Here is a 24,084-nt window from a genome sequence, read left to right on the forward strand (position 1 = left end):
CTTTTGCTTAATTGTAAAGAAGCATCACACTATTTACAATGAAAAGAAGGGAAATAAATTCGCGTTGTTAGAGGAAGCTAAATTTATTGAAACGAAGTTTTAGCTGTCTAGTTGACCCTTAAGTTTTCCCACTTTGCTCTGCTTACAAAGTCGTTCTTTATTCGGAATACCAGAATTTCAGTAGCGTTTCACCAGCACGTTTTATTTTTCAGAATAAAGCTGTCTACTGTCGTGAAGAATTTGGAATGTCGAATCTTACGTAATATTCTGTGTAGAGCTTCACCAGGAGAAGCATTTCAAAACACAACTGTTGTCTATGAGCAAAATTTGTACAAGGTCGATGTATTTTCAAAATGAGCAGAAACAGAATCTTTGAATTCGTATGTTTCGGCAATTTCGGTTGTCTTTCAAAACAGAGTAAGTTAACGGTTCCTGGCCGGTCAAAAATTAGCTTCGCTGCTATCGTTTTATAAAACAACTGTTACAATGCTAACGAAACAAGCGAATTGGATTGCAGTTATCATTATGCTGGTTTGCATGCCAGTGACGTGGCCATATTTCAAAACAAGGAAATCATCAATCCTTCTTAGTTTTTAGTATCGTGAAATTTAAGATCTTCAACAAGTCATGAGTAAATCCAATCCTTGTTTTGGTCCCATATATTACTAAAATGTAAAATTCTAAGTTTTATTTTATCTACAACAAGACTTTTTTTTTAAGAATAATAATACAACTACTGTTCGGTTGTATTACTATACGAGTAAAATTGGGCCCGATTAGACCCGATTAGACGAATTTCTGTTCCGCTATTCGGATTCCATGCTTTTATTTACGGGGGTGGCATCACACAACTGAGTCCGGAGATCGCAATGAGCCTATTAAGAGTGCGTTTTTTGCGAATAAGCAAACACGTATAACTTTGGATATAAATCACAAGAATTAATTGTATCTATGATATGATCAATATCTCCTGAACATTTATCAACACGGGGCAGGTCTGGCCAGATCAAATTGTATAACATAGCACGACAGCTCATCATCGCGTCACGCTACTTGCGTTAAATAAGGAAACAAGTTGAATCACTCGAAGACGAATCATCTAGAATTTATTCTCGCTGACTGGTTTTAGATTCCCATGGTATCAATATCATTTCAAACCAGGTAAATTACAACAGATTTAAGATTAAAGATCTCTTTTTTCAATACAGAGCCAGAAATGGAATTCTAACCTGTGTGACAATCTGTTTTTTGAACCCTTTTGATAAAGAGGTCATAAATACTTCAATTTAGCCCTGACATGAGAAAAATTGGGGGATCATAATGAGCCGATAAAAAAATGAATAATAACATAATGTTCACTTTCCGAGAACAAGAAAACAGGTTTTAAAAATGGTCCTGTAACCAGGTGGTTGATTCATGATTGAAAAACGTTACTCTGGTTTAGAACAAATGTAAAAATGTTAGTTAAATTTTTTTTATCTGTAAAAGTCCCAACGTTTCGGCTAAAACTTCAGCCTTCATCAGGGGAAAGTGACAAGGAATTTGTGTAAAAAGGCACGTTCTTATACTATGTAAATCGGCAAATCGGAGCTAATTATGTTCTGTCCCTTAGGGCTAAATTTAAAATTCGTGCGGCAAATGCATGCCATCATCACGGTTTAGCGGATTCCTGCAAGTGTTAATTTCCCATGCTTCTAAAATACGTCTGTTGCGCCAATTTGTGCTTGTACGTAAAATCTTTGAAGATTCCCAGGAGATGGTGTGGCCAGAGTGTAAACAATGTTCCGCTAAAGTTGACTTGCGCGAGTGTTTGTTTACAACCGCTTTTTGATGTTCTTTGAGCCGGGTGGAAAATTTTCGTTTCGTTTCCCCGAAGTAGCTTTTGTCACAACCTTGACAGGGAATTTAATAAATTGCGCCACGAGTCTGATCTTTTGGGAGTGGGTCTTTTGGTTTGGTCTTTTGTCTGTGGGCAAAATTTGTACCAGGTCGATGTATTTTGAGAATGAGCAGAAACAGAATCTTTGAACTCGTATGTTTTGGCAATTTCGGTGAGTAAGTTAACGGTTCATGACCGGTCAGAAATTACCTGCTATCGTTTTATAAAACCAATTGTTACAAAGCTAAGAAAACAAGAGAATTTGATTGTAGTTATCATTATGCTGGTTTGCACGCCAGTGACGTGGTCATAGTTCAAAACAAGAAAATTATCAATCCTTCTTTAGTTCTTAGTTTTTAGTTTCATAGAATTTAAGATCTCGTAAAAGTCATGAGAAAATTGGTCCCATATATCACTAAACTGCAAAATTCTGGGTTTTATTTTATCTGCAACAAGACTCACACTTTTTAAGAATAATAACACAACTACTGTCAGGGTGTATAACCCTACGAGTAAAATTCGGCCCGATTTGACCCGATTAGACGAGCTTCTGTCGCGCTATTAAGTTTCCATGGGCTGGCATCAGACCAGTCCAGAGATCACAATGCGCCGATTAAGAGTGCATTTTCAGGGAATAAGCAAACAGGTATAACTTTGGGTATAACTCACAAGAATTTATTTTATGATATGATCCATATCTGCTGTACATCTATCAACATGGAGCAGATCAAGCCAGATCAAATTGTGAAACATTACTTTTTATTTATAACACGAGAGCTCATCATCGCGTCACGCTACTTGCATTAAATAAGGAAACAAATTGAATCACTCGAAGATGAATCACCTGGAATTTATTCTCGCTGACTGGTTTTAGATTCGTTTGGTATCAATATTGTTTCAACTCATGAAATAAAGTAACTAACAACCGATTTAAGATTAAAGTTCGCTTCATTTTAAAACAGAGCCGTGTAAACTTCCCGAAATAGACATTGATTCACAATCTGTTTTTAGAAGCCTTTTGATAAAGGGTCGTAACTACTTGAATTCAACCCTGACATGAGAAAAATTGGGGGATCATAATGAGCCGATAAAAAAAATAGCATCTAATGCGCACTTTCCGAGAATAAGAAAACAGGTATAAATTACAAAAATTAATATTCAGCAAAGGTCAGATCGGGCCAGATCGAGCCTAATCGAAAGTCAAAACGCGCGCCTGTTGTCTTTAGTTAGCACTGAACTCGGGTTACACTTTTTTGGTACAGCAGTGGATTTTTTGGCTCTCTAAAATAAATGACACGAGGTTGTTAGAAGGGCCTTTGATTACTTCCAGTTTCAGTTGAAGTGTCAAGTTTAACACATTTTAGTAGTAGTTTGCGAGCAAAATTCGCACAAGGTGATTTTATTTTTGGGAAAAGCAGACTCGCATGCTTCGGTATTTTTAGTTGTCTAATTAACAAAAGATAATTTGATAACTGTTCCTAGGAGTGCAGTGCAAATCTTGGGAATACGGGCGTACATGTTCTTAGTAAAATGAGAAATCGCATGAAAGCGCAAACAGTTGTTAATTTTTTTCCCTACTCGTGTTATGTGCAAAATTCTTTGATTGAAACTGCTTGTACAATTTCAGAGAATTTTCGAATATCACTCGCTTTGTAAACCCTTCATTGCACTTTCAACCTCTCTTAACAATACTTTTATCGTTGCTCATTTTTTAAACTCCAACTCCAAATTCGGCATATTTTTATTACGATATTCAGTGTAGGGTAATGCTGATGTAAACAAAGATGAAATTTTCTACTTTTAATTTCCTGGACCATATTTGGTTTGGTTGCCTGCTGTTAATGGCCAAGTTAGCAATATTACACTGCGTATATCAGCGCTATGCGAATGCGACGGGAAATGGGGCAAGGGGAATAGAGGGACGGGAAAACCAACAAAAGGAATTTACTGATATTGACTTAGTCTAAACACCATTTATTCCCCACTGTTTATTTTGAAACACGACCCAGTACTACTTAAGGTTATAAATAAATTGCCATACATTTTCAATAAAACACCACCAATATATATAAAATACAGTCAAGCCTGTATTAAACGGACCCATATTAAGCACTCTCTATTAAACGGACAGCTGTGTAAGTTCCATTTTTTTTCCCCACATTTACTGTAAAAAATACCTGTATTCAACCGACACCTCTATTTTGCAGACGCGGACACCTTAAACCTTACTTTGATGGTCATTTCTGTTGTTAGAATCCTGTATCAAACGGACACTGCCAAAAGAATGCGTGGTTGTTTTTTGTCCACGTCTTAGAATATCGGTCAATTAAGTTTGCCAACAAACTAAGCTGACACACAAATGCAATATTTTGTTATTCGGTCCTGTTTTTACGGAGCTTTTGTCTTTGTTTGATTTTGTAAACCTTTCAAATGATTCAATCGATATCGACACTGATACTGTATATTAAATCGCTTCACCTATTGTACTTGTCATTGTTTACGGAAATACGGTATTCAGAGTTATCGATCGTTCACGAGAATGCAATTTGTCCCTTTCAGGGTCTTTTAATACTGACCAGTATTGATACGACCCTTTTGAGACGAATTCTGAGGGAACCTGTTTTCAGCGGACACCCTGTATTCAGCGGACACTAGCAAGGGTCCCGAGAGTGTCCGTCTAATACAGGTTTGACTGTAGTCACGTCAGACTTTCTTCATGAACCATCAGAAAATTTTTTTTTTTTGGATTTCAAGTTTTACAGGTGTATGGAAGATGGCTCATAGCTGACACAAGTCAACCAGCTACGTCACAATAGTACACGTATATAAAAATGATCAGACACCGGACGATTCCGGCCAAGAAGTTGCTTACAAGATTCAAATTAATTCAAATTTAATTCACTACCACAACCAACATCTTAGCATTGCCAAAGAACTGGGGGACAGAGCAGCAGAGGGAAGTGCTTCTGGCAATCTTTGCAATGCTTACCAGAGTCTGGGTGATTTTAAACAAGCCGTAAAGTACCACAACCAACATCTTAGCATTGTCAAAGAACTGGGGGACAGGGCAGGAGAGGGATGTGCTTATGGCAATCTTGGCAATGCTTACAAGAGTCTGGGTGATTTTAAACAAGCCGTAAAGTACCACAACCAACATCTTAGCATTGCCAAAGAACAGGGGAACAGAGCAGGAGAGGTATGTGCTTCTGGCAATCTTGGCAATGATTACCAGAGTCTCGGTGATTTTAAACAAGCCGTAAAGTACCACACCCAACATCTTAGCATTGCCAAACAACTGGGGAACAGAGCAGGAGAGGGATGTGCTTATGGCAATCTTGGCAATGATTACCAGAGTCTGGGTGATTTTAGACAAGCCGTAAAGTACCACAACCAACATCTTAGCATTGTCAAAGAACTGGGGGACAGGGCAGGAGAGGGACGTGCTTCTGGCAATCTTGGCAATGCTTACCAGAGTCTGGGTGATTTTAAACAAGCCGTAAAGTACCACAGCCAACATCTTAGCATTGCCAAAGAACTGGGGGACAGGGTAGGAGAGGGACGTGCTTACGGCAATCTTGGCGTTACCTACCAGAGTTTCGGTGATTTTAAACAAGCAGTAAAGTACCACAACCAACATCTTAGCATCGCCAAAGAACTAGGAGACAGGGCAGCAAAGGGAAGTGCTTGTTGCAATCTTGGCAATGCCTACAAGAGTCTGGGTGACTTTAAACAAGCCGCAAAGTACCACAACCAACGTCTTAGCATTGCCGAAGAACTGGGGGACAGAGCAGAAGAGGGATGTGCTTATAGCAATCTTGGCAATGCTTACCAGAGTCTGGGTGATTTTAAACAAGCCGTAAAGTACCACAGCCAACATCTTAGCATTGCCAAAGAACTGGGGGACAGGGTAGGAGAGGGACGTGCTTACGGCAATCTTGGCGTTACCTACCAGAGTTTCGGTGATTTTAAACAAGCAGTAAAGTACCACAACCAACATCTTAGCATCGCCAAAGAACTAGGAGACAGGGCAGCAAAGGGAAGTGCTTGTTGCAATCTTGGCAATGCCTACAAGAGTCTGGGTGACTTTAAACAAGCCGCAAAGTACCACAACCAACGTCTTAGCATTGCCGAAGAACTGGGGGACAGAGCAGAAGAGGGATGTGCTTATAGCAATCTTGGCAATGCTTACAAAAGTCTGGGTGATTTTAAACAAGCCGTAAAGTACCACAGCCAACATCTTAGCATTGCCAAAGAACTGGGGGACAGGGTAGGAGAGGGACGTGCTTACGGCAATCTTGGCGTTACCTACCAGAGTCTCGGTGATTTTAAACAAGCAGTAAAGTACCACAACCAAGATCCTAGCATTGCCAGAGAACTAGGTGACAGGGCAGGAGAGGGACGTGCTTATGACAATCTTGGCAATGCTTACAAGAGTCTGGGTGATTTTAAACAAGCCGTAGAGTACCACAAGCAACATCTTAGCATTGTCAAAGAACTGTGGGACAGGGCAGGAGAGGGACGTGCTTACGGCAATCTTGGCGTTACTTACCAGAGTTGCGGTGATTTTAAACAAGCAGTAAAGTACCACAACCAAGATCTTAGCATTGCCAGAGAACTAGGTGACAGGGCAGGAGAGGGACGTGCTTATGACAATCTTGGCAATGCTTACAAGAGTCTGGGTGATTTTAAACAAGCCGTTAAGTACCACAACCAAGATCTTAGCATTGCCAAAGAACTGGGGGACAAGGCAGGAGAGGGAAAAGCTTATGGCAATCTTGGCAATACCTACCAGAGACTTGGTGATTTTCAACAAGCCGTAAAGTACCACAACCAAGATCTTAGCATTGCCAAAGAACTGGGAAACAGGGCTGAAGAAGCTCGTTCGTGCTGTTGCTTAAGACGCGATTTTGAATTGTCAGGAAATTTGCCAATAGCTCTTGATTATTGCCGATGCAGTGTAAAATTGATCAATGACACGCGGGCTCTCCTTCAGTCCCAAAATGATTGGAAGATATCTTATCGTAATTGGTGCCCAGACGCTTACACTGCTCTTTGGAGAACTTTGCTAAGGCTTCAAAAGACTGCTGAGGCTCTGTGTGTTGTCGAGCAAGGACGAGCACAAGCCTTAGAGGATCTCATAAAGTTACACTATGACTCTGATGAAAGTGAAGAATGATCATCGCAGTAAATTTTCCAATTTAAGCAATTGGAAAGAAGAAGCCTGAAAAAATCAGGGCTTCAACGGGATTCGAACCCGTGACCTCCGCGATACCGGTGCGATGCTCTAACAACTGAGCTATGAAGCCACAATAATTCATATAAAACTTCACATCATTTCACTCCTCACGGGAAGATATGAACTCAATTAATTGACCTCGCCCCCAATGTGTGGCTTCATAGCTCAGTTGTTAGAGCATCGCACCGGTATCGCGGAGGTCACGGGTTCGAGTCCCGTTGAAGCCCTGATTTTTTCAGGCTTCTTCTTTCCAATTGCTTAAATTGGAAAATTTACTGCGATGATCATTCTTCACTTTCATCTACAACCGCAGTTCATATATGAATTATTTCATATAAACTTCACATCATTTCACTCCTCACGGGAAGATATGAACTCAATTAATTGACCTCGCTCCCTATGTGTGGCTTCATAGCTCAGTTGGTAGAGCATCGCACCGGTATCGCGGAGGTCACGGGTTCGAATCCCGTTGAAGCCCTGATTTTTTCAGGCTTCTTCTTTACAACTGCTTAAATTGGAAAATTTACTGCGATGATCATTCTTCACTTTCATCTACAACCGCAGTTCATGTATGAATTATTTCATATAAACTTCACATCAACATGACTCTGAATTGCTAACGTTTGGGTCAGTTGAAGATAACGTAACGATCGCAAGCATGTCAAATGGTATATTCGTGCAAACACTGGTCTTAGCACTAGAAAGTACCAAAATCCATTTCTGGGTACTTAACAAAACAAGGGAGGCTCAGTATAGCAGGAAAGAAATAAAAGGTGAAGATGCTCTTACCCTCTTGGAGTGTGTAAGGAAAGATGTTTTTAAAGAGTACAACATTGATGGAAGAGTTGCGTGTGAGAATCGTTCCCTGGATGAGGAAACAAACAAAATGTCTTCCAGCAGAGAATTCACCAAGGAAAGAGAAAAAACATTAACATGCAACAAAAATTCTTTGCGCTTCTTTCATGATTGTATCATTGCCCCCATTGCGGACTTACTTGAAGGCGACGAATTGATCATTTTCCTTGACGGTCCATTATGTTTGGCTCCGTATGCTGCATTTTTAGATGGTAAATTCAAGTATCTAAGTGAATCTATCAAGATACGAATTCTTCCCTCGTTGACGACTCTGAAACTGATCGGGAACTTTCCTCAAGACTACCACAGGACCAGTGGAGTATTGCTCGTGGGAGATCCATGTGTTAAAGAAATTACAAACGAGCAAGGCAAAGCCAAGTTATTGCCCTTGCCGCATGCCACAGAAGAAGTAAAGACGATAGGAGAAATGCTCGGTGTCGTACCTGTGACTGGAAATAAAGCAACTAAAGAGGAGGTGCTGAAAAGAATCGGTTCAGTTGCCTTGGTACACATTGCAGCGCATGGCGATATGGAAACTGGTGAAATTGCTCTGGCTTCGAATCCCGCACGGATATCCAAGATCCCTGAAGACAAAGATTTTGTGTTGAAAATGGCGGATGTCCGAGCGGCGAAGCTACGTGCAAGGCTAGTTGTGCTAAGTTGCTGTCACAGTGCACAAGGTAAGGTTACGCGTGGGGGTGTGGTCGGTATTGCAAGGTCTTTTCTGGGTGCTGGTGCTCGCTCGGTTCTCGAGTCACTCTGGGCAGTTGATGACGAGGCAACTATGGAGTTTATGAAAAGTTTCTACAGGCATTTGAGTCTTGGATGTAGCGCCAGTGTAGCTGTTAACCGGGCTATGAAGTGTCTAAGAGAGTCAGAGAAGTTTGGTGCGATAAAACACTGGGCTCCGTTTGTTCTCATCGGCGATGACGTGACCATAGAATTTGAAGAAAGCCAGTGAAAGCATCGTGAGTTAACCTTTTTGTAATCTTTAAGAAGGTAACATTTAGTTTTAGTTTATAAAAAAATGCTAATGTAAAAGTTGTTAATTATTAGTCTGAACAGTGTCCTTAATGGGAGTGCAAAGTGCGCAGCTCGTGAATGCTTGTGCCATTACCTGAGTGCGTGCAGTTCTTTGATCATTAGAGATGTCGCTTTTTTTCACGCCAAAAGAGAAATTTTATGATAAAAATAGTACAGATCTAACACAACAATTAAAAGCACGACCTCAACTGGTACGTGTTTCCGCGTTACGAATTCAGAAGATCTTTACACCTGCTTTCAGTGTTGCGTGCATAGGCGACATCTTTCGACCATCTTTCGACATTGTATGTAAACGGAGGAAAGATCGTTTAGCTGTGTAACTGGCAATTTTTCCGGTTATTAGCGGAATAAATGAGGAATATCCTCAACCTGACCTCAAATGAATGAAGAAGGGTTGGACTTTTCACGTTTTTCCATTTATGGGATAACTGAAACGATTTTATTGTAGTCGGTCGGCTTTCAATGGTGACTTTCGGTAGAATTGGGCCGCTGCCGCTTAGTAAATAGAGACCTTAAGCAAACACTTGAGGCGGTTAGGTGGAGGCGGCGATGGCCGCGCGGGAGTTGGGTTGAGACCGCCTCCTCTTGGCGCGAAATTAGAATATTAAGCTTTCGTAGAAGCGGCGGCGAGCAACGGCTGTTTTGCTTTCGTTTTCAGTTGTCCAATTTGACTTTTGTCCGAGACCTTCTAGCTGTTGCATGCTTTGAGGACATCATAGACGAGGATGAATTTCTGTTGCTGAGGGATGTACACACGTCGAAAAATCTTTACTTTCCTTACGAAGACTGAATCAGCCTTTTCTTCACTAGTGCAACCAAGGTCACTGGCCTCTGCCTCCTCCCATTTTTCTGATATTTCTTCCATCAGAATATCCATCTCGCTATCTTCGATGTCAACTCCACTCAGTTTCGCCTGACTGTGATGTTTTCGTTTCGCCTTGAATTTGTCCAGTAGTAGTTTGAAATGTTCCTGTACGTTTTTCCGCTTCACCTGAAATTTCACGGAGGTTTCGTCATTCAGACGATCCGTGATGGCATTCCATACTTTTCCTCGATCTACAGTCCTTGGTTTGAAGATCCATGGTTCTGAAGTTCTGACTTCTTTCGCTAGGATCAAATCATGTGCTTCTGTCCACTCCATGATCGAGCTAGATGAGAGAAAACAAAAGCTTATTAAAAACAGGTCCTGTCTAACGATTCACCTTTCGGAAATATTCCAAAGTTATAGAGACAAATTGGAAGAACAAAATAGCATTTTGTACCAGCAAGTACTTGCAATCTAACGTTTTAAAGTCTACAAGACGTGAACATCACTCGGAACAATGTGAATCAAGGAAACTCACCCATTTCTTTTGCTTTTCTCTCCTTCGCTTGCCATCTTTCTTCTTCACTCACACCTCCAATGTGAAGTGAGATTTTCGCTGTAAAGCAAACGAAATATCAAATATTTGCAAAAAAAAAATACAAAGAGACGTGTCAAAAAACATTTTTTAACTTTATAAAAGAGTTTCTGTGTATTTTAGGTGCTACAAATGGGAAAATAAAGCGACCGTCTCTCGAGGCGGCCAAACCTACCTTTCTCGCCGCCGCCACTGTTGGAAGACGCGGACAACACTCAACGTGATTATGCTAATTAGCTCGAGAGCGGGAAATTTTACTTCCGGTTGGCGTCCACCTCGCCGCCTCCAGTGTTTGCTTAAGGTCTCTAATATTCGAAAGATGTAAACATTCAAAACATTCAATTCATCTCTCACAGAATGTTCTCTTGATACTCCTAGCTCTAGTGTGATGTGAAATAAATCCATCGTTTAGAGCTAAAAGTCGAGTTTGACCGGAAAGAAACTAGTTGTGGTTACATTTTTTTACGTAGGCCAGATTACATAGCATGTCGAGAAATGGCATGTTGAAAGATGGTCACTATGCAACTATCAGTGAAAGCGGGTGTGAAAAGAAACCAAAACCTGTCTAGACGAAGTCACGCGCGATCTGCCATCTGCGCGCGCAACCTGAACATGAAACATTAAGTCCATTTCTCTACAGATGTACTTAAAGGAATATCGTAATTTAAGTAAAGCAATGCAAGTTTTCATCAAATTATGTAAACACTTGTGGAAGTTTGGGTGAACTGGAAAAAGCACTGGAAACATTCGCCTGTCGGCTTTTTTTCCCACAACATTTCTCGTTTTCCGAATTCTTTAACTCGATAGAAACACGGCAGGTGCTTGACAGACTTCTTGGTCACCAGTATTTGACAATAAACGATGGTTTTCTCATTTGTCTTTCTCTTACAGATGCTGAATGATCAAGAACAGAGAAAGCTCCTTGGTAATTAATCACTTTATAACATGAAATTTTCGTAACAGTTTAATTTCGTGATTGCAAAAAAACTCGCGAAATTAAAGTGACGCGAACAATAAGTGTCGCGGACATAACATGACGCCAAAGTTAAGTGACTAACATTATGTTACTGTTGAGATATAGTCCAGCCATTGCGTGTTTGTTACTTTTGACGTTATCTTACCTTTGAAAACGTCGGTTTATTAAATTCGAGGAGATGATTAAGTAACATTGCTAAGGAAATCAATGGGTGGTTACCCGAAAACGCGAAGTTAAAGTGACTCAAAATACAAAATTTTCGCAAAATCGCGGAATTTCAGTGTCGCGAAATATGCGCACCTCATAAACGCGAAAAAAACGTGTCGCGAAAATTTCATGTAATAAGGTAACAGACTTTTTTGTATCCTTTTTTTTTTCAATGTGAGTATGATATGATGCTACAAAGCAACCAAAAAGCTAATCTTTTGCTACATCGTTATGTTTCCAAACAGAGAACAGTTTCTGTCAGGGCAAAGGTCGAGGGAAAAAGTCATGTAAGCTGAAGTTGAACCAGTCTCTTCCAAGGAATGAGCTGTTAAATTCAGAGGTCTTCTCTGTCTGAGAGTGGACAATGAGACATTCAAGTACTTTTCTTGTTTTTCGGTTTTTGTTCCAAATCATTGCCAAAGCGAGTTCCAGATTTGGACAAGTTTTAAAAAAAATCAATTTTAGTTGTTTTGTAAGTGTAAAATACAAAGAGAATGGCAAATAGTTATTAGTCGCTTTGAAATTGAAAGGTAGCCCAAAATGGGATAATTTTAATTCTTGAGGGACGTGATGAGAAAGCTTGAGTTAGATTTACTTGTGATTTTAACAAAGCTGTTGAAAATAACCAATTTTTGATAGGCCTAAGTAGCATTTCCACTTTCTAGTACGAAATTATAATTCAGAGTCAAGTGAATAGTATTTTGTTATACCTTCCAACTCAAATACGTTTTCCGATTGGAGGAGAACGTGTCACGTACCGTGGGTCAAGACTCACTAACTCCCTAGAGCGAATAAAAAGTCACTAACTCCCTAGGGAAACAACAACCTGAACTTTCGACTTGCACGTGATCAGGTCGTGCATCTTGAAACGGCGCCAAATTTGTTTGCCAGTAGACCTGATGTCAAATCAGGCAACGTTTCTATTTTAGAAGGAATTCATTATTCAAGAAAATCGATTTATAATTCGGCAAAAACATATCAGATTAACAAAGGGGAAATTTTGAGCATTTTGTGTCTTCAAGCTTTTAATTTGGCGCCAAAAATAGGTCGCCTGCGTTTGGCCACTCGCCGAAAATGGTAGGAAAATAGTTGCGTCATTTACAACAAAATATGCTGTTCCTCGTCGAATAAAATCCAGAATTCTCGAGTTAAGCATTAGAAGAAGGCAAAGCAACTTAAGTATTGTCTTTATTTTTGTTAGATGCGAAGAAAAAGACTGTTTCATTAAAGATGTGTACATTATTTATCGTGGTGTAAGATAGGATAGATGAATTTTCACTCGTTTGTCTTACGATGGAGTCACTTTTAAGATGTAGATCGCGACGTTTTGACTGCTATACTGCTAGTCTTCATTAGGCGATGAGGTCAATTGTTGCGCGTCGCTATTTGTAGCACCTTGACGTAGAATCACTGTTCACTAATGTGCTAATCGAGGGTGCCGTACAAGTCGCATTACGAAAACGAGAAAATGATCCCGGTCCTCCCGACCGCACGAACCTTACGCCTACACAAATTGCCGACCTCTTAGATTTCGTTTTGAGATCAACATATTTCCAACATAATGGATCGATTTATGAACAGCAAGACGGAGCAGCCATGGGGAGCCCTGTCTCCGCGGTTATAGCTAACCTTTATATGGAAGAATTTGAGAAACGGGCGATAACTACTGCGCATTGCAAACCTCAGATCTGGAAACGATATGTCAATGACACTTTTACAATCTTAGATCGAAACAATGTCGACGGCTTTCTACATCATCTGAATAGTCAACAACCAACTATTCGTTTTACCATGGAAATCGAGAGAAATAACATCATTCCCTTTCTCGACACGTCAGTTACAGGAGACGCAAACGGTCTTCTCACTACCACTGTATAAAGGAAACCCACACACACTGACCAATACCTAGCTTACGACTCACACCATCCTCAGTTAGTGAAACGTGGTGTTGTGAAATGCCTTTATAATCGTGCTAATCACCTCATAACGAAGCCTTCAGCTATCGCGGAAGAAAAGAAACACTTGTCATCAGTACTTGTTTCTGATGGATACCCTTCCTCATTTGTACAGAAGCTCACGAAAACAACAAGAGCAACAGCTAACCAAGAACCCACACAGTAATTTAAATCAGCTGCGGTTTTACCCTATATCAAAAGTGTATCAGAGGTTCTTCGCCGCTGGCTACAACAACAAGGCGTAGGCACTGTCTTTAAATCTGACGCATCTCTTAGGTCCTACTTAGTGCGACCTAAAGACGCCCTTGAACCCACAAAACAAGACGGCGTTATTTATAAGATTCCTTGCGAATGCGGCAAAGTGTATATCGGAGAAACAGAGAGAGCTATGCGAGAGAGGATAAAGAAACATGTCAGAGACATACGGCTTGCTCGTACACAAACCTCCGCAATTTCAGAACACGCCAACGAGACGGGGCATTTGCTCATTTGAAACGAAGTCAAGTTTATTTATTGATTGTGACCCTCACTGGTACACACGAAGGGTCAAGGAAGCTATCCATAGAAGACTCCATCCAAATAACATCAATAGAGATAGTGGAATCGAAATTCCAGAAGCATGGATACCTACAATCAGAAAGCACAACAGCCAGTCAGTTAGAATACGGACCTATCAGGGAACAGCGTCACAAAGTCGGAATAATAATGAGGATCGAAATGCACCAATAGCAGCGAACCAAGGTACTACAAATAGCGACACGCAACAATTGACCTTATCGAAACGTCGCGATCTACATCTTAAAAGTGACTCCATCGTGAGAAAAACGGGTCGTTTCGGTAGGACAGCTCAGTTTGACTGCCGCTCTTACTGCAAGACAGTCACCGTAGGCGCCAAACGAATCACTTTTTCGCAGATATTTCTATTTTTGAGTCGGGAGGTGTAACAAAAACACTTAATGACTGGCCCCTCGGCAAACAGTGAGTTTTGTTTCCCCTCGACCCTCAACATTGCGAGTCTCTGGGAAACAAAACTCACTGTTTCCCTTGGGGCCAGGCAGTAAGTGCTTATTTTAAGTCAATGGTGTTATCAGTCAGGTCCTTTGAAAGTGATTGGTCACTTTAGCCGTGCAATGCAATGGCAAATCTGCGATACTGGGGCTACGTTATATAGTAGTGTCGCTTTTGGTTGAAGATTTAGTTTGCTTCTGTTTTCAATTTCTAGCGTCTTAGGTCTAAACATAGGCCTTTATGTTTGAATTATCATCGAGATGAGTTTTTGAGAATTTCGTTATCATTATTCCTGTAGCAAGTATTATAGCAGAATTATAATTTCATATATATCCTGTAGAAACTTCTCGTACGGAAGCGATTATTTCTTGTCAATTTATCTTCGCTGATATTGTGTGTGATTATTGTAATAAATAATGGTAATTGAACTGAGTGGAGTGCAATTTGGTCTGAAATCATACGAGTGATTTGAAATCACAAGTATGATTTCAGACCAAAATTGCACGACACGAAGTTCAATTGCCACTTTATTAGATCCATTTTGAAATCGCACGATTTTATCGCGTTTTAAAATTTTAGATTTTTGGTCCCCGTAGCCGGTTTGTTAAAAAAAGCGGAACCGGAAACGCCTTCACGTTTCTCATTTAGTATGCAAAACGATGTCATGTGACGAAAACTCATTCGAGCATGACAAAGAAACAAGCAGTTCTGAAATTAGAACGAAAATAGTCTACTTCAGGTACAAAAGTTCAGTTCTCGTCGCCTGGATCAATGATGGAAGGCCTTCCTTTCTTTTGTGGTTGAGGCTGAGACTTTCATTGTCTTTGGAGAAGGAATTTGAAGATGCATCCTGTGTAATTCTGCGATCGATTTCTTTTGAGTTGTGAAACTCCCTCGAGTGCACGATTCCCAGTGGATAGTACGTTTTTTTCTTTTAAACACCGTTTAATGGCATAATTTTAAGGGAGTCCAGGTCGTTGTCATCTCCTTTTCTTTTTGTGACCTCGGCGTAGGACTCAACACTCAGGACCTTGTCAAGTTCTTGCGGCGCCATTTGTTTCAAGATATTTCAAAGATGGCGGGACCTGCACCGGCTTCGTAAGACGTTCGTTCATTCACAGCTTTGTACAGTGGGGTGTATTTTGACTATGTTTATTCGCAGCGACAGAGTTTAGCTCTTTTGTTGCTTCGTTGGAAACTACCGCAAACCTGGAAACATCTACCTTCTTGAGATGGCTCTGAATTTGTTGTTGTGTGGTTTTCGTTTGTTTAAGTTTTACTGGACTCGGTATCATACGGATCTTGAGCAGATGTTGAAGAAAAATCGCCAAAATATTCGTCAAAATAGGTACCGACTGAAAGTTGGAAACTTCCATTAAAGTAGGTCTTCTGCCTGAACGAGCTCATAATCGTCATTCAGAAACTGTAATTAATTAAATTCGTTAATTTTTTTGGAAAAAAACTACAATAACAACAAAGTTTTGGCAATAGTAATTCCAAAATTCTCCACACAATGGCTTTTTGCCTTTCATTTTCCTAAAATTTTATTGATTACTTTAAACGTATCTTGAGATCTGATTGGTTGTTTTGTTTTAAAAGATGCGATTTAGTGCAATAAATAATAAATCTGCATATGGAAGTTTTGAGATGACAATGGAGCTTGTATTGTATTGCACTGGTTATTAATTATGTGTGATATTAAAACCATTTGTATAGTCCCAGACATCACCAGTTAAGAAATAGAAAACATAGACCGTGTTTCTATCGAGTTATAGAAACTCGAGTGGAAGTTTGGAAGAACGAGAAATGCTGTGGAAACATGAGCCGCAGGCGAGTGTTTCCACAGTCTTTTCGAGTTCTCCCAAACTTTCACGAGTATTTCTATAACTCGATAGAAACACGGAGAACATGTTTCGTATTTCTCTTGGAAAACACCGCGACGAAAAAAAAGGAAAACAACTTCTTAAATTTGATTGTCAAAGTGTAAATTTCCTTTGCTCGCGCCATCATTGCGTCAACAGCTCGTGCTAGTTCTGTTTTTCCATCGAGTTATAGAAACACGATTTTTAACCAGTCAACGCGCGTATTTTCTTAGGACTGTTTTCTAACGTTTTATATTATATGTCGTATTGTTCTCGCGTTTTGATTCGTTCTTACGCATGATCTATTGGAGGACAGACGTATAGATGAAGTCCTTAAATTTTCAGTTTCGTTTCTTTGTTTTATAAAAAAAAAATCGATTCTACGTTGGCATGCGTCTGTTCAATAATAGATCACAGATGACGTCAAACTATGGAAAGAACATCATTGACACACTCTCCTAACGGTTCGTGTGCCGCTTTTTTGTTCTAGCCCTTACCACATTTTGACGTCATCTGTGATGTATTTTACTGAACAGACGCACAGCAATATAGAATATATTTGTTAAAGTGATGAAGATGCCGAAGAAGTGAACGAGGACTGTAATTCAATGACTGGAGCACTATCCAAGGCGTGCATTCATTGTAATACTATTTTCACGAGGCCTTTGATTAAAGACGACCAGTAACCTGGGAAAGTCAATGACTGAAAACTTATCATTGAAAATTCAATCTATCCATCTATAAATCTATGAATCAATCATGCAATCATTTCTTGTAATCTATATGGTCTATATGGTTTGAATTAGAAATGGAGATGTATTTTTTTTTTTTTTTTTTGTACTTTATAAATGTTTGAAATCCAAGCTGGCGGACCCAAGATGGAGGACAGTTTGAAATCTGTGACGTCATTTTGAAGTTCTGTGACGTCGTGATCGACATGTATTATCATTAAAGTAAACAATTTTTAAACGCTCTACACCCCACAAAAATTTTATTGCCATTAGGGAAGTGGTCAAAACTATTATACATATAAGGGACCCACTAGAATAACTTGAGACTACTGTCTCTTCCTATAGCCCCCTACCCTTATCCAGATACCAACGGTTTATTTTATAGCCCCCCCCCCCCCCTCATCCCTTGGCAAGTGACCCATGGTCTCTACTACAGTCCACCCCCCTCCCTTGACAAGTGACTCATGGTGTCTTTTTTAGGCCCCCCTCCCTTGACAAGTGACCCATGGTGTCTTTTATAGGCCCCCATCCCTTTGAGGTACATAGGGCACCCCTCCTCCCATCCAGGCTCACAAACGAAAAAACAAAACAGGACTGAAAACGAGTTTTAGAAAAAGAGATTCGATTCGTAGAAAAGAAATTTAGGTAAAATGGGTCCAAGAATGCTGTTGCTAAGGCAATGTTAGGTGAGAAACAGTTCACACATCCTAATTTTGTGAGGGAAAAATGAACAGCTTGAACTGAAAGTTTCAGTAGGTAACACGGACCTGTAATGGGTCTGGGTCTCACGTCTGTTAGAGATAAGGGGACGCGCGAGGGTCTCAGTAAGAAAAGGAGTGCCCAACGAGGTCCGCAACTGGGAGAGAGACAACTGAGAAACCGCCTGCACGGATGACCGTCAATTTTTGTTAGTCCAGTACGCTGGCGTACGGGCCATTGCCATTGGATCAGAAGGCTAACACATCAATCCAAATTTTCGCTAATCTCCCAAGGGATAGCTCCAAGGAACAACACTGATTTCAACTCAGATCTTTAGCGTGTAACCAGAAAATAATTGGGAAAGCATTGTCGAAAGCGTTATCGCGCCTGAATATTCTTCGCGACTATCGCGAAATTGTTAACGGCCAAACACGGGCTAGAAACAGCCGTAAACAATTTGCCTCATGGAGATGTGATGACCGTTTTCCCAACAGGCTTTGGTAAAAGCATGTATTTTTTACTGCGTTTAACTGTTTGCGCTCACCACACAAGAATTGTCGTCTACAAGAACCAGTATCATTGTTATTTCGCTGTTAAGGAGCATCATCGACGAGCAAATTTCAGAAATCTTATTGCTGAACTTCACATCAATGCAATTGTCGTCTGATGTTTTATGTCCTTTTCTTGTTTGAGGACTCAGCTTGATCGCGTCTTGCTTCACTTTCTGCAGGCTCAAGTATATGAAATTATGAAGTTAAAAAGCGTTTCTTATTTTACGTGCACAGGTATGGCACACAGGATGAGATGATGTGTTTGACCTTTATATTTCTAGACCAATTTCTGACAAAGTGCCATTTTGAAATCCTTCACGCTTAGAGACCTTGAACAGGTTTTGCATGGAAATGTTTAAATTCTCCGAATTTAATCTTGAACGGACAACAACAAAGTCTACAATTATCGTTTACACTTCTCTCGATTCCTACCTTGATCATGACAGGCTTTGCCCTTCGCTGCCATCGAGCAAAGACCGCAGCGGATAGTTTTGTTTTGATAGACTCTACAATATCACAGTGACTTTTCCCTGCCAAGTTTCGGCGGTTGTTTTTTTCGTGGGTACACAATTCAATTTCAGTTTTCAACCATCGTTACGCTTTAGGATTTAAACACTTCTTAGCTTGAAGTTGCATGTTCCCCGCTTCCTTTCAGGTTTGTTAGAAACGATTTCATGCACTTCATTGATACTGCCACTTACTTCTACGACGCTTGTATTGACATGGTATAAGTTGAGGAACACTTCTTATGCTCTGGTTTTCTTTGGTTTTCGGTACTGAAATGGCCAAAGCTAACGAAGACTACAAACCAGTTTATAAAAAGGATAGGAAATTCAATGTTAACATTAAAGATCCCGGAGGGGGAGTGGCATTGGGAGGGGAGTTTAGGGGAAGGGGAAGGAGGATTAGTAATCTCAGTAGGTATGGAAAGTTTTTGAAATACTTAAAGGTCGGCCCACATCAGGGGACATATTGCGGGGAGGTTAAGCTTAAACAACCCCCTTCGTGTGTACCCACCAAACCACTGCTGGAAAAATTGGTATCTTGGTTTGCAAATCATTAAGTTACATTGAAACCCGTCTTAAGAAAATAACCTGACCACCGACTACAACTCGAAACTTACCTATGGTAAATTGCGAGTTAAAAATGGGAAAAATTAGTTTCCCCCTCATTTTCAAGTACATACCAGCTAGATTTCTCAGCAGACTTTGTCAACAACAACCACAACAACAAGCTCTATTTAAACTATTAATAGAATATAGCACACAAGGTGCAAGTTTGACCGAACCAATTTAGAGATAATTGCTTAGATGTAGTGTGTTTTCTGTCATTACTATTTTTCCATGATAGCAGTGAGTTAATCGTTGTTGAAAAGATAACAAAGAACATTTCACGATTTACGCTCATGAAAATCTTCCCGCTCCTCCAATGGGAAATTCGCTTTGGTTTGCAAAATTTTATAATTCAGGCTCTGCGTCAATGCTAAGTTCTGTTTGTTTGTTTGTTATTTTTAATTTATTAACAATGAACTCAGACTACAGGAAACCCGAACAACATAATTATGTACATTCATGGAAAATAAGATCTAAAACTGGTGTATCTGAAAGATAGTAATGCTGCGTCGCATTCTGCTGAAAGTGTTATTTAAGAGATTTAAGAGCACCCTTCCCATTTCAAATGGTGTTCTTTCGTAGCACGGGATTGATTTTCTTAGTTCATTGACTTCATACTAAAACGAATTCGATTGTTATTGGGTTTTTTTTTTGGGGGGGGGGGGGCAGGGAGGAGGTAATTTATGTTTAAAATTTTGACAGGTTTTAAGGTTTTTTTTTTTTTGAGACTTTTTTGAAACTTCTTTTCTGTTCATTGTCATTGGTAATCATAACCATGGTGTATGGTGAGTCATTGCTATGGTAACATTTCATTTTGTTTTTGCTTTGAAAGAAGTTAGGCCAAGAAAATACATAATTACTGATCCCCTTTATTTGAAATAACTAACACTGAGAGTTTATCGCATAGCAATCCTTAGGCGTCATTTGTATCATTTGGGCGTTTTTGTCATTAAATACAACTGTTGCCTCAACTGTAAGGATCACTTCAGTGATGTCATCATCATCAAGATCTGCAAACTCTCTCTGAAAGTCAGCATCCTGTTCTCTTTTGATGGTGTACAGTCGTTTAATAGTATCGTCAAATATAATTAGGGATACTGTGTCTTTGCCAGTGATCGTAAGAATACTGGCCATAATTTTATTGCCACGTTTGGTCTTCAATTGCATTAGGCCACACTTGGAACATTGGATGATTTTCTTGTCACATGCATGACTTTTGAGTGGCACTTGCTGCAGCTTAAATATGACTGAACATAGTTAATTCCATCTGCTGGAAATTGCACCTTCAATTGTTGCGTTTTGTCTGTTACATCATTCTGTCGTTCTATCTTTAATTTGACGGCTTCATTTACAGCACTGTAGTTGGTCAAAGTTAAATAGTTTGCGCCATTACATTCTTTAATGGCAGCATGTGATAAATTGTAACATAGGCCAGATTTCATTTTTCTTGTGTCCTGTTCCCACAAGACCAGGCGAAGAGAACCGCTGTTATCTGTAAACAAGGCTACTTGTTTAGTTAAAGTTTTCCCGCGAACATTCACAGTTTCAACAGTGCCAACGAATAAAATAGAAGCAGACAGTACGATGTACTTGCGAGTTTGTCTGGAAATTTAGAGGAACTTATTGATGCTTGTTCTGGCTTGTCTTAATGGGTGACAGGTTATGTAAATAACCAACTATGCTGAGTCAGTCTAAAATAGAAGGACAAAATTATTGAGATTGAGTTGTTACTGATTAGATCAAAAGAAGTGAATACTGGGAGTAGATAGTATTGTGTCAATCTTTTCAGTGAGCTGGATTAGTATATCACAAGGTGTGAGAGGTCTTGGTGGATTCCAATCGTAAATTTTAGCTGGCTGAAGATTTTATAATGATACCTTCTTATGTATGTTCAATTTCAAGACAGGTGCTGCATCATTTTAGGATAACGTACATTTACAGCACAGAACTTGCCAGGTATTTCATTCACAATGTATGATCACATGCTACTCAAATTCGAGTGAAAATTAAATTATTGGAATGAAATAGGAACTCTTTGATCGAAATTGTGGGTTAAGTATATTTTCAATATTGTTCAATTTTTATCTTGTTTACTAAGCAAATGGTAAAAATAGTAAACAACTTACCACTTGAATTATTCATACTGGGGTCTCCTGAAAGGGAAATTATTTTGAAAGAATTACTTGTTATTCCTTATGATTACACATACAAGCAGTTATTTAAATTTGTTATTTAAAAAGCTTCTTTGTGATTTCAAAAAGTCGATTCAATCTTTGTTCCTCCTGTTGTCTGCATTTCAAGGTGTTTGATTTTCTAATACTTTGAAGTCTATCAAAAGTATTTTGCTCTACTACAAGTAACGACAATTGTTAACTCTACTTAAACCTACACATATGTGATGTCCAATGTTTGTTCAGACTTTCCAATATGTACCCAAGCTTTTGGTAAAGGTAATCCTTGGCTCTTGTGGATATTCAGGGTCCATGCAAGTTTAAGTGGTACCTGTTGTCTCTCATGAACTGAATTGCCATATTGTGCAGAAACATCCACGGGAGCTATGGCAACTAAAGAAGGAATGTTTTCAGATATTGAGGGGCCGATATAATTGTCAAACTTAACAATAACAACAACAGGCAGATCTGGAGGTTTATGAGGAGTGGTATAAATGATATCCATTATTGTTCCTGTTGAACCATTACAAAGACCAACAGATGGCCATAAGTTCATTGTAAGCATACCAAGGGCACCCGTTAAAATAAGTAGTGTTGGTTCCAATCCACACATTTCCTGAAGACTAATTTTGGCAGCTTGAGAACTTGAACGTTTTGCTTTAATTTTTGCAATTGGTTGTTTGAGTTGTAAGAGGGAACTGTAATTAAAAGTTGCCACTTCCCCATTGGTATAAAATAATCGAGTGGCAGAGTAGAATTGATCAATGTTATTAGCTTGTGCTGGTTGCGTAGTCAATAGCAGTTTCCATTCATCTTCAGATATATTTCTCCATTGGGCAATCGTAAAAGTAGTTTGATAATGAGCATTCTGGACCAGCCAAAATTCCCAAGGTCAATTTCCGGGACACTTTTTGACCTGTAGGAACTTTGAACAATTTTTTTATTTGTCAAAGAAGAAGTTAACCTAAATAGTCCCAAATTGTTTTCGTTGTCATTTTGCCTTTTTGAATATCCTGCAAATGTTTTTGTTTTTCTTCAGAAGAGTCTTGTTTGAATTTTTGTTCAGCTAAGAATCCTTTCAATGCTACTTCAGTAAGTTCACAAAGACCAGGATCATTCTTCAATTTAGCTGTCCCATGACAATGAATGCTACCTCTTGCTTGGAATCCATATCTGTACCAGTGCCATTCAGCCTGAAGTGTACCATACAACCAATGCTTTATGAAACTTTGTAAGCGTTGATTAAAAAACCAATCAGCAATGTGTGGATTGTCTATTACATTTTGTCTCCTTTCCTCGTTGCTACAATGATTTATTTGAAAACAATGAATGCAATTCTGGCCAATGCATGTCTGCTGATGAGAAGGTAAAAAAGATGGTTGGGGCACCTTTGCTGTTTATTATTGATTTCAATTCATTTCATCGTTTTTGCCAGTAAGCATTACTACCTGTTATGCTGCCCACAAATCTTGATAGCTTTGTCATAAAATTTGTTGAAGCATTATTTGATCCCATGTCACACAATTGCTCTATTGTAACAGGAGCGTCACCTGGATTCTGTTTGATGAACACAGAACTTTGTTGTAAAGTGCGTAATTCTTTGAATCATATTAAGTGCCCAGTAGGGAAAGCGTGGATGTTTAGCAAAACGATAAACCCACTTGCCACTTAAGAATTCTCCAAATCTTAAAAGATGTTAATTCTTTGAGAAAAAGGAAGATGTCTGTTTAAACTGTGATTAGTTGGATCACCTTTCCATCAGGAAATAATGTTGGAAATACCATTGTAGCTAAATATGGCGTCGTATATTCATTGAATGGTTTATTTTGAATAGATGGCCAATTGATTCAAAATTTTCCCTGCTATTTCCTCTTGAATTTCCTCTGTTTCCTGTTCTCCATTGTGTTGAAAAGGAAGAAAGCTACTAGTTTGAGTGTCCTTGTTATAGACAACATCTGAATCACTTTCTAATTCCTGGACAAAGTTTTTGTCATCATTTTTTGTTTCAAATGTTGGAAGGTCTGATGACATACCATTTTCAGGCAGACAGTTTAAAGCATGTTGATCAATATTAACGTCGCTGTATTGAGGATTATGTAGGGTTAGCCAACGCAATGCCTCTTGAATGTTATGTCTTCTTACAGTGACTTCTTTGCAAGAGTTGTCTTTTCCTGTCATTTTCACGAGAATGAAAGGAATGTCTTTAGGCTAACGAGGCAATGATTTAGCAAGCTCTTTTAACATCTTGAGGAAAACTGATACAGTGCCCAGAATAGCCTCTTTGTCGTCCAGGTTTTATAAAAACTCTCCGGCATTATTGGAAGAGCTCTGGCTATTAACATTTCTTCTATTTGTGTTACACCTTGCAATTCCTCAGGCACTGAAGAAGGTATCATAC

The 24,084-nt window shown here is 39.4% G+C and overlaps 2 protein-coding genes and 1 pseudogene across 2 annotated transcripts; 1 reads left to right on the forward strand and 2 right to left on the reverse strand.

The window, feature by feature from the left end:
• Positions 1 to 3,720: 3,720 nt before the first annotated feature.
• LOC145468633 (uncharacterized) lies at positions 3,721 to 12,004 on the forward strand. Its single transcript, XM_081452351.1, has 7 exons — positions 3,721 to 3,783; positions 4,719 to 5,075; positions 5,196 to 5,568; positions 5,689 to 7,044; positions 7,748 to 8,938; positions 11,306 to 11,339; positions 11,843 to 12,004. Exons 1-5 carry the CDS (start codon positions 3,721 to 3,723, stop codon positions 8,929 to 8,931), a joined length of 3,333 nt encoding a protein of 1,110 aa, XP_081308477.1. The 3' UTR covers positions 8,932 to 8,938; positions 11,306 to 11,339; positions 11,843 to 12,004.
• Positions 9,703 to 10,722, reverse strand: LOC145468634 (uncharacterized). Its single transcript, XM_081452352.1, has 2 exons — positions 10,358 to 10,722; positions 9,703 to 10,162 (listed from the first exon to the last, which is right to left on the reverse strand). The coding sequence occupies exons 1-2, from the start codon at positions 10,390 to 10,392 to the stop codon at positions 9,703 to 9,705; spliced, it is 495 nt and encodes a 164-aa protein (XP_081308478.1). The 5' UTR covers positions 10,393 to 10,722.
• Positions 12,005 to 20,189: 8,185 nt separating the features above from the next.
• LOC145468635 (uncharacterized) lies at positions 20,190 to 23,470 on the reverse strand (annotated as a pseudogene).
• Positions 23,471 to 24,084: the final 614 nt, after the last annotated feature.

The sequence above is a fragment of the Orbicella franksi genome, chromosome 14 (genome assembly GCF_964199315.1).
Source record: "Orbicella franksi chromosome 14, jaOrbFran1.1, whole genome shotgun sequence".
Classification (NCBI taxonomy): Eukaryota; Metazoa; Cnidaria; class Anthozoa; order Scleractinia; family Merulinidae; genus Orbicella; species Orbicella franksi.